The sequence below is a fragment of the Miscanthus floridulus genome, chromosome 6, assembly GCF_019320115.1.
Source record: "Miscanthus floridulus cultivar M001 chromosome 6, ASM1932011v1, whole genome shotgun sequence".
Taxonomy (NCBI): Eukaryota; Viridiplantae; Streptophyta; class Magnoliopsida; order Poales; family Poaceae; genus Miscanthus; species Miscanthus floridulus.
In genome coordinates, this window is record NC_089585.1 from 26,315,852 (window position 1) to 26,330,371 (window position 14,520).

Genomic DNA, 14,520 nt, shown 5'->3' on the forward strand with positions numbered 1-14,520 from the left:
CTCGTCATTTATTGGAGGGCCATGAGTTAAACATCGTCCATATATAGATGCTATGGCTCTAGTCAGAATATATGGAAAACCAGACATATTCCTTATGATGACATGCAACCCTAACTGGGAAGAGATAAAAAATGAGCTAAAGTTTGGACAGACGTCACAACATTGCCTAGACCTGGTTGTTCGTGTTTTTAGGGTAAAACTAGAAGAAATGAAGCAACAACTATTTGAAAAGGACATTCTCGGAAAGGTTAAGGCATATACCTATGTGGTAGAATTCCAAAAGAGGGGACTACCACATGCTCACTTCTTGCTGATCATGAGAGGAAAATACAAGTACACGTGCCCAGAATAGTACGATAAAATCATCTCCGTCGAGCTCCCCAACAAGCAAAAATACTCAAAGCCATACAAATTGGTAGTGAAACATATGATGCATGGTCTCTGTGGAGCACTGAATAAATATTTTTCATGCATAAATAATCGCATGACATGCAAGAACAATTACTCAAGGCCATTTAATGAAGCAACAATACAAGTCAAGGACTCCTACCCATTATATAGGAGACACAACGACAGAAGGATTGCAAAAGTTATAAAATGCAAACTAGATAATAGGTGGGTTGTTCCTTACAACCCTCACTTATTGATGATGTTCAACTGCCACATAAATGTTGAGATATGCTACAGCATTAAAGTAGTCAAGTACCTATATAAATACCTATTCAAGGGACATGACAAAGCATCTATATATGTTACTGGGGTAGAAAACGAAGTACAAATCGACGAGATTGGACAATACAGAGACACACGGTGGGTGATGCCTCTAGAAGCACTATGGAAAATATATGGCTTTGAACTAAGCAAAATAAACCCACCGGTCATGCAACTGAAGCTGCACCTCCCAATATGCACATGGTTTCATATAATGGCAAAGAAAAAATCAAGGATGCTATCTACCGTGGATGCACAGAAAGGTCAATGTTGACAACATACTTTGAAAGGAACACCAATGATGAAAAAGCAAGAGGCATACTATATAGAGACTTTCCTGAATATTATACTTAGAACACACAAGGTAAACTATGGCAACCAAGGAAACAAAAAAACTAAATACCAGATTGGCAGGATAGTCTCAGCACATCCAACTAAAGGAGAACAATACTATCTTTGGGTTCTCCTAAACCATGTTATGGGTGCAACGAGCTACAAAGACCTTAGAACGATTGATGGTCAAATAATGCCAACCTTTTGGGACACCGCCAAAAAAAGGGGACTCATTGAGTGTTGGGGTTATAACCCCGGGGTACCCTAGGACTCTGATTAGCTAGCAGGCCAAGCAGCCCACAAAGGCCCGAACGACCGCGACCCAGCTAGGCTAGGCTAGACTCCAAGGCCGGGGTCAGCCACGTCCCCTTCCTCCTACCATAGCCGCACGATGCTCGAAAGGAGCGTGACCTCTCCCCGTCACAACCCCAAAAGGAACAGGGAGAGGTCGAGCCTAGCCAAGCGTGCCTGCTCTGACAAGAACAGGCATGCTACACTGACCCCGTAAGGACCGAAGGGACAACAGTCACCTCAGCCCGGTTAGACGCCATCCCCATACCATGCTGCATAGACAAGACAACACTGCACGGCGGTGACAACCAGTATGGAGCCCACCATCCAACTATGGACCAACAAGACATGGGTACGATCTCACCCACTATGGGATAGGATCCACAACTAGAGCCTTGACTTAGAGGCCATCCAGATCGGCGGGAGCCATGACCCCAACGATTAGGATTGTGTCCCTTAGCTCCTCAAGCCAACAAGACAATCGACAACCTTGGGGCAGCTACCAACTCTAGTATGATGCCCCAAAAAACTAGGAGATGATGATGAAGACCATGGCAGAGACCATGTCGCACAAGATGGCTGGTGAACCACCAATGTGCCTACAATGCTTCCACGGTTAGCACAGTAGCACCACGCCACGCCATGCCACGACATGGCCACAAGACCATGATGACAACCACGCCTGGACGTGTACCTCAAGACAACATAGCTTGCAAGCCAAGTTAGCTATTCCCTACCTTAGGCTCATGACCCTTCGGTCGGGAGAACCTACTACTTTGTATATGCCCTGGCCCTAAACTCTATATAAGGGCAGCCGTGGCACCCTTGAAAGGTCCTTGTTTGGTTTTGGTAATTGAGTGACAACTTAGGTGGACTAATTGTGTTTATGTGAGATACACAGGTGATTAGTCCACAGGTACATGTGTGTTAGCAACGTATGCCATGAAGGTGAAAATGGCTTGGAGATGTTGCAAAGCTCACACATGTGATGATGAAGGAGCTTAAATGCACATAAGACATGACATTGAGTCATGTGATCAAGGTGGAGAAGATCAAGACAAGACTTGGCTTGATGGACCGGTTGCAAGCGTGAAGGGCAAGTCAAAGGCTTTGAAGTGATGGACCGCGTGGCGGTGAAGCTTGAGCAAGACTTGGCGCCGATGGACGATAGCAACGGTGAAGAGCAAGTGAAGTCAAGATTGATGAACCAATATGATCACGTGATGATATGAAGTGGATCATATCATTGTTGATCGTGTTGGTGCATGTGTTGCATCGACATTGGAGGAAATGGAATGGAATGCGCAAGGCAAAGGTATAACCTAGGGCATTTCATTTCATCGGTCATAGGTGTGTAGAGAAGTTTATGACCAGGTTTAGGATAGATGGCCGTACTATCAAGAGGGGCAAACTTGTTTGCATATCGGTCATCTAGTGCCACTCGAGTGATCTAACTTTGCATCATCGCTAGGATCGAGTGGCGTGGCAAGTTGAGTGGCTAACATCCTTTAGGAAATGATTGTGAAAACGCTAACACACATACACATGGTGGTATACACTTAGTGGTGTTGGCACATTTACAAAGGAGGTGGTGTTTGCAAGGTTAAGATAGGTTTGGGTCCCTCTCTCGGTTGTTGTGGTTGGCATATTAGAGCAAGGGTGAAGAAGTTAGAAGTGAAAACGAGTTGATCGCAAAGACGCTGGCGTTGGTCAACTGACCGGACACTAGGGTTGAAAGCACCGAACGCTGGTAGGGTGCGTCCGGTCAGGCTGACATATGGTGATGCAGAAGCTGGAGTGTGACCGGACGCTGGGCTACGTTCGATCAAGTGTGACTGGACGCGTCCGGTCGAGGTCGGTACCTTACTAGAAACGACCGGACGCTGAGGATTCTATGTCTGGTCTATTGAAGCTGCTGTGTCCGGTCAGGTCAAGTGACTGTTGGAATCGGGACACGTGGTCGTCTACGGGCGACCGGACGCTGCGGTCCAGCGTCTGGTCAACACGACCGGAGCGTCCGATCAGCTCGATTTTTACCCAGTGAAGGGATAACGGCTAGTTTAGCCCTTGGAGCTATAAATAGAAGTGGCCTTCGGCCATGGCTGGTGTGGAGCACCTTGGGGGACTTTGTGTCCATGCTTGAGAGTGCTTAGGAGCCCTCCATATCAGACATACTTGATAGCGATCATCCGATTGTGTGAGTGAGCGATTCTAGTGCGATTGCATCATGAGGTTGCATTGAGTGGCACTAGGTGATCGAGTTGCAAGCCGGTGGTGCTTGTTACTCTTGGAGGTTGCCACCTCCTAGATGGCTTGGTGGTGGTCTCCGTCGAAGCGCGCAAGAAGCTTATGCGGCGCTCCGGAGAAGTGCTTGTGAGGGGCATTGTGCTCGCCCCGTGGGAGCCGCAAAGAGCAACTCTAGTAAAGCGTGTCATTAAGCTACCCTCACTCAAGGGGTAGGTTCTTGCGGCGCCCGACGTGCGGGCTTAGCGGGTGATGCTAATTAGCCGCCGAACCACCAAGTGAGCGGTCGACACAACGGGGACTAGCATGTTGGCAAACACGTGAACCTCAGGAGAAAAATCATCGTGTCAACCTTGTTCTTCCCGTTGGTTTGCATCCCCATTACACAAGCTTGCAATTACTTTTATACATATTAAGCTTGTGTAGTTGCTCTTGTAATTAGATAGCTTGTGTAGCTTGCTAATTACCTTCTTGCTTGTGTAGCATAGAAGTAGCTCCCTTGCGTGGCTAATTTGGTTTTAGCAACCTTGTTAGTCACATTGCTTAGTTTGTGTAGCTAAGTATTTGCTCTCTCTAATTAGGCATTGGTTGCCTTGTTATTGAGCATTGCTAGTGAGCTTTGTTAGCTTTGTGCTTTTGCTTACTAGCATGTGTAGGAGCTCTCTTGTTGCTTAAAATACTAGTGGCATAGGTTTGTGTAACCGTGCTCCTAGAATTGTTTAGGAGAGCTCTAACTAGCCCGACACCTTTGTTGCATAATTGTTATCTTTGCAAGGTGCAAGTGAACATATATAGTGGGGTATAGTCTTGGCTAGACCGATAGTTTTAATTCCGCATTTGTATCGGTTAGATTAAGTTTTAGAAAAGACTATTCACCCTCCTCTAGTCGCCATCTCGACCCTTCAACCCTCTCCAGACAGATTCACATCCTCTACCATTTCATTCATTCTCCATCATAGTAGGGCTCCTAGAGCTTCTCTTTAGGCAGTCCATCTTCTAGTTCTAGTTCTTCTTCCTCTTCCACCATTTTTGCACCCCCATTGTAAGAACTTCAGAGCATTCAAGCGAGGAACACGCACTCAATCATCTCTAAGACTGGATGTAGGGCTCCAGCCTGAACCAGTATAAATCTTCATGTCTTTTGGATGCTCCCATCGTCTTCCTAGAGTAGCGCGACAATCGTATAAATTTACTAGTCTAATTTATAAAACACCGACATTGAGGCAGACACCACAATAGATGAATGCATGGCAGAAGCATAGCTATTTAGGATGTCATTGTTGATGGTCACTAAACACCTATTTTAGCCATCAACAATGCATACATTTCAAAGGAAAATCAACATAAATTGAAAAGATTTGGTTTATTACTAATGGAATTCCACTTGTACACGAGATTTGTTTGAATGCTGGAAGAAGAGTGAAAAAGGTGGAAAATATGCACCATGGAGGCAAATGGACGTGGTAGGGGCCTCTGGGCCCACACTGCCACGCTGTCCAGTGGCCATGTAGCGCCACCCTGTCCCCATCCACATCATCGGTCCATGGGACGCCTCCTACATTGCATCACAAGCGTCCATTTCATGTCGGTTTGAGCAGTGGCCATGATTCAGTCACCGTGGATCCATGGGCCCATTGTCATCTCCTTAGAGGCCATCAACCGACTTTGGAACTGCCTTCAGACCAAGTCTTCACATGTGCTGGAAATGCAACCGCCTTTGGGAGCAAACTATGACCCTCCGATGCAATGACGGTGCATCGGAGGGCCGACCGACGCCCTCATTAGGCCACCCGGTGCCCAAGGCACCTCCACCGCCTCTCCACTACATACAAATACCCCCTAGCTCCTTAGTGCTATAAATAGAGGTGTTTCCTATAGTTGTAAAGTGTCCCAAGTAGAATCATTCTCTCTACTCCTAAGTTTAGGTTAGTGGTGAGAGTGAGAGTGAAGAGCTAGGAGCTTAGGAGGAGTCCTTGGAAGTCTCTCTGTAAGCTCTTGTAAGCTACTCTTGCTTTCTATTTATATTTCCTTTAGTACTTGTCTTTATTTTCAGCATTTAATTTCTTGCAATTAGAGTAAAGTAGTGTTGTGAATATTTCGATCATATCTTGTTTAGTTAGTAAGTTTCTGATATACGGGATCCTCGTCACTAGTTGGTGCTCTGATCTTAGTGTGAGATTAGAGTAGTATCACTTAGTGTAAGCGTGGTGCTTAGACTATAGGGTACCTTGGGTTGTAGCTAGTTCTCTGGATAGATTGTGGTAGGTAGCAGATGGTGATAGCCCTGTCCATCCTCTGTATTCCACCACGTTGGAATTAGTTATTAAATCATAGGGCTCGTGGTGCTTTGTGCCTAATCAACCTTAGGGTGAGTTTAGAGTAGGTACGCCCTGAAGTATATTCATTGCTTACTTGCTAGACAATTGATAGGATTACAATTAAGGCAGTACTTCATTTATCTTCACCTACTCTGTGACCATAGTAGTAGTAGTAGTCTTTCTCATTTTATTATTTTAGTTAGTTTAGTTTACTTTCATCTGTTCCATTACATTTGTGAAGTCATACTATGCCTTCTCTATGGAAATAAATACAATACTTGGTTTGCTCCCAAGTGAAGTGCTACATCGATATATTATGTGCGCTTGCGAAATTAGTCCAATAGTCATAAGAAATATCAACAGTCATCATCACTAAGAAGACTTTCACAACAATACTAGTGTTTTGCGAACCAAGTGGCATCCGTAGTCTTTGGAACAATCACCTTGAGACAGTGTCAGAAGACAATAGTAGACACTGCAAATGCAAACACACAGTCCAGCAGATGGTACTAAAAAATATCAGGGACATGTTGGAATCAATGGGAAAAGACATAAAATTGTTTCCACTTCCAGATATTGATAAACATCATGACACAATAGACAACGTAACTAGGAAGATTATCAAGGAATCCTCAATCAAGGTGGACCCAGAGGATGCATATTTGCATAAGTACCTAAACAATGAGCAAAAGATAGCCTACGAGAAGATCCTATCAACAACTAACGATAACAGGGAGGCCTCTTCTTCGTCGATGGCCCAAGAGGCACAGGAAAATATTCCTTAATTTACAGGGTGCTCCTAACCACCATGCACAACCAAGGTAAGATTGCTCTAGCAACATTGCTCTAGCAACAACCACTTCCGGTGTTGCGGCTTCAATAATGCCTGGAGGAAGAACTACGCACTCGAGGTCCAAGACACCACTAAGAATAGACAATAGAGCAATTGGTGATTCACAAAACAAAGCGAGACAGACAAGCTACTACAGGTAGCATCACTAATAATCTAGGATGAAGCATCTATGACTAAGAGGCAGGCTGCTGAGGCGCTAGATTTACCATTTAGAGGTAAAATAGTTGTATTCGGAGGAGATTTTAGGCAAGTCCTCCCTGTTATCTGAAAGGGTACAAGACCCAAGATAGTAGACGCATCGCTACAAAGATCTTAGCTATGGAACTGTATGCAACATTTGAAGCTTGTACGGAACATGAGAGCTCAAAACGACCTGTGGTTCACAGAATACCTTCTGCGTGTTGGAAATGGCACCAACGAGACAAATGATAACAACGAAATCCTTCTACCTCAAAGTATATGTGTGGAAAACAAGACATAAGATAATGTACTGGATAGACTGATCGACCATATCTACCAAAAGGACAACGCTTCCTAGAAGGATCCACAATACATCACGTCACGAGCGATTTTATCCACAATGAATGACTACATAGACAGCATCAACCTAAAAATGATTGATCGCTTCGAGGGAAAGGAAATGTGTATCACAACTTCGATTCTGTAGATGGCGACCCAAATAACTACTATCCCCTAGAATTCTTGAACAACCTTACACTAAATGGACTATCTTCACATATGTTCAAACTCAAAATTAACTGTCCAAGAATATCAACCCAGCTAATGGTCTTTGAAATGGCACAAGATTGGTGGTACGTGGGTTTCATAAGAATGCAATTGATACAGAGATATATAGTGCAAGGACAACACTCTAGAATGCGGGTTTTATTGCCAAGAATACACTATGTCCCTTAGACGATGAGATGATTCCATTCCGTTTCAAGAGGAAACATTTTTTTGTCAGACTAAGTTTTGCAATGATAATAAACAAATCACAAGGGCAGACAATACGAAATGTGGGCATCTACCTACCTGAACCGATTTTCTCTCAGGCTCAATTATATGTCACGCTTTCTAGAGCAACAACTATAAATAACATACAAGGAGTAAGGGAAGAAGAAGAAAACGAAGAAGATTAGTACAAGCGAGACATACACTAAGAATATTATCTACACATAGTTCCTAACCAAATAAGTGATGCGCTATTTGAAAAAAATAGAATGTAACCATCTTGTGTACACGTATATTTACTGTTTGACAACTCTATTCTTCTATGACAGTGGTATTAAAGATACACAAAGTATTGTTTGGTAATGACATTTCTATTTGTTGTTTCAAAATTCTAATATTCTCTTCCAATGGCGAAACACTACGGGAAAAAAGAAAAAAATAAAAGCCTACAAATAACAATAACAACTAAAGCAGCAAACAAGCAGCGCTAGACAAACGACCACTAATGGAGACAACATCTGCCGATGTACAAGTGGGGAGAGTGACGACAGACCCAACATTTCCTCGGTGTCCCCTCACTCTCTCCCTATTCTCTAACACTATTAGAAGGTAGAGCTTTGCCTTGTTCTAAAGAGTGGACTCCTCTAAGCTATGATTACAAGTGAAGTGAGGCCCTCTATTTATAGTGGTGGAGGAGTGTCAAAGTGTGTCCTTCAATCCATGTGGAAGCATCCCGCACACCCTCGGATCAAACCAACCTCTCACATGTGGCTAGGATTGCTCCAAATTGTGATTTGATGCATGCCAAAAAAAAAGAGAGGTGGTTTTGTGGAAAGCCCACTTCAAGCGACCGGGGGTGATATCGGGCGACAACCCATTGAGCCCTATGGCCCTCATCTTCTGCAAGGTGGAACTTCATGTGTATGGGAGTGTGGCTAAACAAATTTGGTGTGCAAATTTATCACCGCCGGTTGAATGGTGGGACCATGGAGCCTTGTGATCACATCCTGGGCCTTTGATCAATGAACTAACTTACCTCCAACGGATGGATGCAATGGGGGCTGTGTTTCTTCATCATGGACCAAGTTGGAGAGCCACGGGCTCTGGCCGCCAGGGTCAGGTGACCCTCGAAGTAGCCCATTTTCCACCAAACCACTCCCACTGGGCTTTAGGATATGCAAGGAACCTCTGTTCCAAATTTAAGTGGATTTGGCCTCAGTGAAGGGTGGAGCGAAGCCCACCTAAGTCGGCCAACCTGCTACCAAGGCCCATTTTTCTTGTGTGGATCCCTACACATCAGTGCTAAGAAACTTTGCTACTCGACATTCATTTTCACTCAGTTCAATTTATGCAACCTGCATAAATGCAATAAACCTTAGAAACTTTGCTACTTGATGACTGTTTCTTTAGGCCTGCATTCGTCCATAGCAAAGGGCCTCTCAAATGCCAAGTACTCCCCTTGCATGTGTCGTCCCACAAATTGATTCGCCATTTGTGTATAATCTTACTATAGAGTTATTTGGATCAATGCCATTATAGTTTTTTCAATTTTTGAGATACGAATAATTCACCTATTTAGAGATGCATCATTATAATTTAGCTCATCTCAAATTTGCCACTTTGTTTGTCTTTTATGACCTTATACCCACCTGCAGCACTAGATAATTTTGTACAGACCAAAATACCCTTCTTCTTCCTTCTCTCTTCTTCCTCCCTCAGCAAACCTTTATCTCCAACATGAACGTCATAGAGTGGAGCTCCATCACCACGCACCTCCCCTGTCCCTCCTATAGCACACTGGCGCAATGGTCACGTCACCTTGATCCCCCTGGCCGGATCCCGTCCTGATTCAGTTGTCGACGACCTCAATTCCACCTTCGGAAGATCGAGAACTTGCATTCCAACCGTTGCGCGGCCTGACGTGCCTCAAAGGCGAGGTGCTCAGCCTCGCATTAGTGCCCTGCCATGCGCGTCGCACGAAGCTGTCGAAGTTTGCGCAGGGAGACCACGATCATGGTCCAGCACGAAATCCGCTCGTTGGCCACCCCCGACATTGAGCTTGCAAGGCAAGCGCCCCACCTGCCTTGCTGCCCCCATGCTCGTCGACCGCCACCGCTGCAGGTGGTCGAGCTCGCCACCCCCACCGCTCGACTTGCTGTTGATAATAATTAAATGAATAATTCTGTCGTCAACAGAGTCAACATTTGAGAAGGAAAATGTACATCATATAATTAAAATAATTCAAAAATGAAAATCCATATTTTTTGGAAGGCTAACACCTGCAGGGCAAAAGATGGGCTAGAACGGGCCGTAGGGGATCAGCTGACTTACGCGACCTGCATTATTTTGAGTTAGCCATTATTTTGGCCATGGTATTGTCGATGTTAAGGTTTTTGCTGGTTTTCTTCTTTTAATTAACCAAACAAGTGCGAGGCTTTCAGGTCTGGTTTTCTTTATAAACAGGACCGAGTCTTTTCTATCTTGATTAAAAGACAGAGCTCCTTCACTTATATATTATATGTTAAAAACAGGCGACAACGAAAGATCGATTGCACTAATAGCTAATGACGTTTCCTTCACCGTTTCGATCGACGGTGTGAAGGGCGGCATCATGGGCCATGGCAGCATGCGGCGCCCATTGTTGGCTTTGCCGTGGCATTTTCCTCTGCCGTTGTCACTCTCGGCGTGCAGACACTAGTACAGCCAGTAGGCCGCCTCTAGCTGTCAAGCCTGTCAGGCTCAGGCGCTCAGCCCAACCATTTCGTCGGTACCGACAAGCTTCTCCTTCCTCGACATGCCACCGGAATACCGGATGCCGAATACGTACGGTCGAGCTTTCATATGCCACGCATTGTCACACTCACACTCGTCCCCTGTCTGTCTCCTTATCTTTGGCCAGCACCACACTCGCCGCGCGTCGCAAGGTTCTCAGCGGAGCGCAGAATCATGGCTGATGCTAGTCGAGGTCGTGGTGGTCGTGTTGGCGGCGGCGTGCAACTTTCCATGCTCGCCCTGCTTCTTCTGCTTTCCGTCAGCGCCGCCCGAGCGGCCGACGACGGCGAGGCACGGGCAGGGGAGAAGGTTGCGGCGGCATGGACGGGCGGGCTGAGCCGGCGGAGCTTTCCCAAGGGGTTCGTGTTCGGGACGGCGGCGTCGGCCTACCAGGTAGAGGGCATGGCGCACAAGGACGGCCGCGGGCCAAGCATATGGGACGCCTTCATCAAGATCCCCGGTGAGCATCATTCCATTGGCGCTGATCGAATTACTCACTGAAACGCTAGTATGGATTATTATATATTAAAAAGGCATCAATCGTTGATTCAATTGTTGGTTTGCCATGGCATGATTCAATCATCGCAATGCCGGTCGGCTTTCAGGCGAGATCGCGAACAACGCCACCGCGGACGTCACTGTTGACGAGTACCATCGCTACAAGGTAAACCATGATATTTTGATGCTTTCATTTCAGTCGACTTTTCGTTGTTTCTTTTTTTATTTAGACCTATAATTCAAATATGACGTTTTCAGTATGTGAAACTTAAAATCAAATTACAGAATTTAACAAATCGAACCATGAAATTTTAGATATTGAGTGTACTAACAAAACAAAAACTATAGGTTCTTTGGCGTGCGTGTTACATATATATAATGAATGGCATGATTAAAAAGCAACTCATGCAAAGCTATAATTTAGAAAGTTACGAAGCATCCAAATTTATGTCACCTCTAAGGCTCTAACCTGAACAAATGTTAGGTATTAAGTTAGGTTCTTGCCCAATTGTCTTCAGACGTACGTTGCAAATGTTGCATCTTGATGTTTCAAAAGTATATCGGGTGTTGCATATTGGGACGCGCGTGGGAAGCGGGAGGGGCCACGAGCAGTCCCCGTGCGCAGTCTGGCGGCACGGGCAACATCCAGGGGCACGCTGGCGGAGACATGCTGGCGCGAGCAAGTGCGGCGCGCGGGAGACGGAGTGCAGCGCTGGCGCTAGTATTTCTGAAATGTATAGTTGTTCGCTTTCCTAAAGTTGCACAAGGGGTTTTGATTATCCTATTCGGATGCTAATTCCAAGTTTAGAAGTTAATAAATTGTAGCCATCAATTGCTAAAGCTTTTCCATATATTTTAAAAAACTAAAGTACTTCTCGTCTAGATATGAAAGCAAACTAAATTCGTTCTCCTTCATGTAGGAGGACGTGAATATCATGAAAAAGATGGGGTTTGATGCTTACCGATTTTCAATCTCTTGGTCAAGAATATTCCCAAGTATTGTCCCTTATTGTTCATTTGGAGCTATGTTTTTCCTAATTTAGATTTGTTCTCTACTGCTGGTGCTAATGATAAACTAATTTGTGGCGATGGGAAATTTTGTATATAATGTAGATGGAACTGGAAAAGTGAATTGGAAAGGAGTGGCATACTATAACAGGTTGATAAACTACATGTTGAAGATAGGTATATGGATAGATGATGGTGCTAGAAATGCTTTTATTTCACTTTGAAGTTTGGCAGTTTTTTCAAGTTTCATGCTGAAATTTACTCTGCTTCTCAGGCATTACACCTTATGCAAATCTGTATCACTATGACTTACCAGAGGCACTAGAGGTCCAATATGGAGGGCTCTTGAACAGAAAAGTGGTGTAAGTATGTTTGACTTTTGAACAGAAAAATTGTAATGTCTGCGAATTAACATACCGAATCATGCAGGAAATCATTTGCAGACTATGCCGATTTCTGCTTCAAGACATTTGGCGACAGAGTAAAGAACTGGATGACATTTAACGAGCCAAGGGTAGTTGCTGCCCTAGGATATGACGATGGTAGATTCGCACCTGGAAGGTGCACAAAATGCAAGGCTGGAAACTCCGCTACCGAGCCTTACATCGTTGCTCATCACCTCATTCTTTCCCATGCTGCTGCAGTTCAGAGATACCGGCAAAAGTATCAGGTAAAAATACTTCTAAGCATCCTGGCCTAGTACCTATGCTAGACAGAGTGATCAGAAACGCACAGTTGTTTAAGATCTTCATGGTAACTTGTACTATCTTTTTGTTAAAGACTATTAACCAGTAGCATTTAGAACTGTTTTCTAAATTTTCTTTGCACACAAACTTCCATCCAGATTACACAAAAGGGAAGGATTGGAATTCTTCTGGACTTTGTCTGGTATGAAGCTCTCACAAATTCAACAGCTGACCAAGCTGCAGCTGAAAGATCAAGAGACTTCCATGTAGGATGGTAATTTCACTTCATCCTTTTGGGACTAGAATCTTACTTCAAACATGTATATTCATTTTCACAGAACGACCTGCGCGCTATTTGGATTTAGTTGACGCCGCTCTGTTGCTTCCTGACCATTGCTGTTTATGGAACAAAGTAGTGTCAAGTAGGCACGATCTTGAAGCGTGTTTAACCAGAGATGTTAACTTTTTGTTTGCCTCCATCCCAAACATTCAGTTTCGTGCTCATCATGTTTCAACTCATTGTCATAGATGATCCAGATGCCCTTGTATCACCTCTGAACATCCGGACCTTAAAAATGTTTCAGGTTTCTGCACCCAATCATCTACGGTGAATATCCCAAATCGGTCCAAAAAATCGTGAAGGAAAGGCTTCCAAAGTTCACAGCTGATGAGGTCAACATAGTCAAAGGCTCCATCGACTATGTTGGAGTCAACCAGTATACTGCTTATTATGTTCGTGATCAGCAGCCAAATGCAACAACTCTGTTTAGCTACTCGTCTGATTGGCATGCTGAATTTGTTTGTAAGTCTGCTTACCTCCATTGACATCTAAGTGCCTGTGCTGCAAAAACAAAATGAAAACGGCACCACTTTGATACCTGTTTTGAAAGGAGTAATGTCTTTTTTACTCTAAGAACCTTCCTAATTCTCTGCATCTTTTTTACTCTAAGAACCTTCCTAATTCTCTGCATCTTTTTTACTCTAAGAACCTTCCTAATTCTCTGCATCTATTCATGCTACAGATGAACGCAACGGTGTGCCAATCGGACAAAGGGTATTGATCATTTGTGTTTGAGTTATCATATAACTGTATTATTTTCTGAAGCAACTAATTAAGCTCCACTGCAGGCAAATTCAGATTGGCTCTACATCGTGCCTTGGGGACTGTACAAAGCTGTCACTCACGTCAAGGAGAAGTATGGCAACCCCACAATGTTTCTATCTGAAAACGGTAAAGCTCCTTGACCTCTGCTTGACCTCCACAACAAGTATAAGATGACCAAAACCGTGAGTGGATTCGATCGACGACAGGCATGGATGACCCAGGCAATGTCACCGTCGCCCAGGGCGTGCACGACGCGACGAGGGTTGCCTACTACCGGAGCTACATCAGCAAGCTGAAGGAGGCGATCGACGGCGGCGCCAACTGCGTGGGCTACTTCGCCTGGTCCCTGCTGGACAACTTCGAGTGGAAGCTGGGTTACACGTCCAGGTTCGGCCTGGTCTACGTCGATTTCAAGGCACTCAGACGGTACCCCAAGAGTTCAGCATACTGGTTCAGGGATGTCATCACCGGCAAAAACTGATCACGGTCTGCTGGGTTGTTAGTCAGCTTGACAGCTTCCCATGCCATGCATGCATCAACAATAAGCAACTAGGTGCATGAAGTCAAAAATAATGTGATGTAACGTTAGTAATGCCAATGAATTTCCCCTCTGTTATTAGTTGTGGCGTGCGTTAACGTTAACTGCCATTCTCAAGAAACTAAAACCCATTTCAGTTTCAGTCTGTCTACCTGGCACACGGGTGTTTCACCCTGTTCTAGCACATGATTTTTTTTGACCATACGATGAAG

General features: G+C 44.7%; 1 protein-coding gene across 1 annotated transcript; it reads left to right on the plus strand.

Annotated features, from left to right (window-relative positions):
• Positions 1-10,600: 10,600 nt before the first annotated feature.
• LOC136457916 (beta-glucosidase 1) lies at positions 10,601-14,389 on the plus strand. Its single transcript, XM_066457929.1, has 11 exons — positions 10,601-10,933; positions 11,079-11,137; positions 11,892-11,967; positions 12,085-12,156; positions 12,254-12,341; positions 12,409-12,649; positions 12,824-12,939; positions 13,250-13,467; positions 13,688-13,719; positions 13,794-13,896; positions 13,977-14,389. The coding sequence occupies exons 1-11, from the start codon at positions 10,648-10,650 to the stop codon at positions 14,249-14,251; spliced, it is 1,566 nt and encodes a 521-aa protein (XP_066314026.1). The 5' UTR covers positions 10,601-10,647; the 3' UTR covers positions 14,252-14,389.
• Positions 14,390-14,520: the final 131 nt, after the last annotated feature.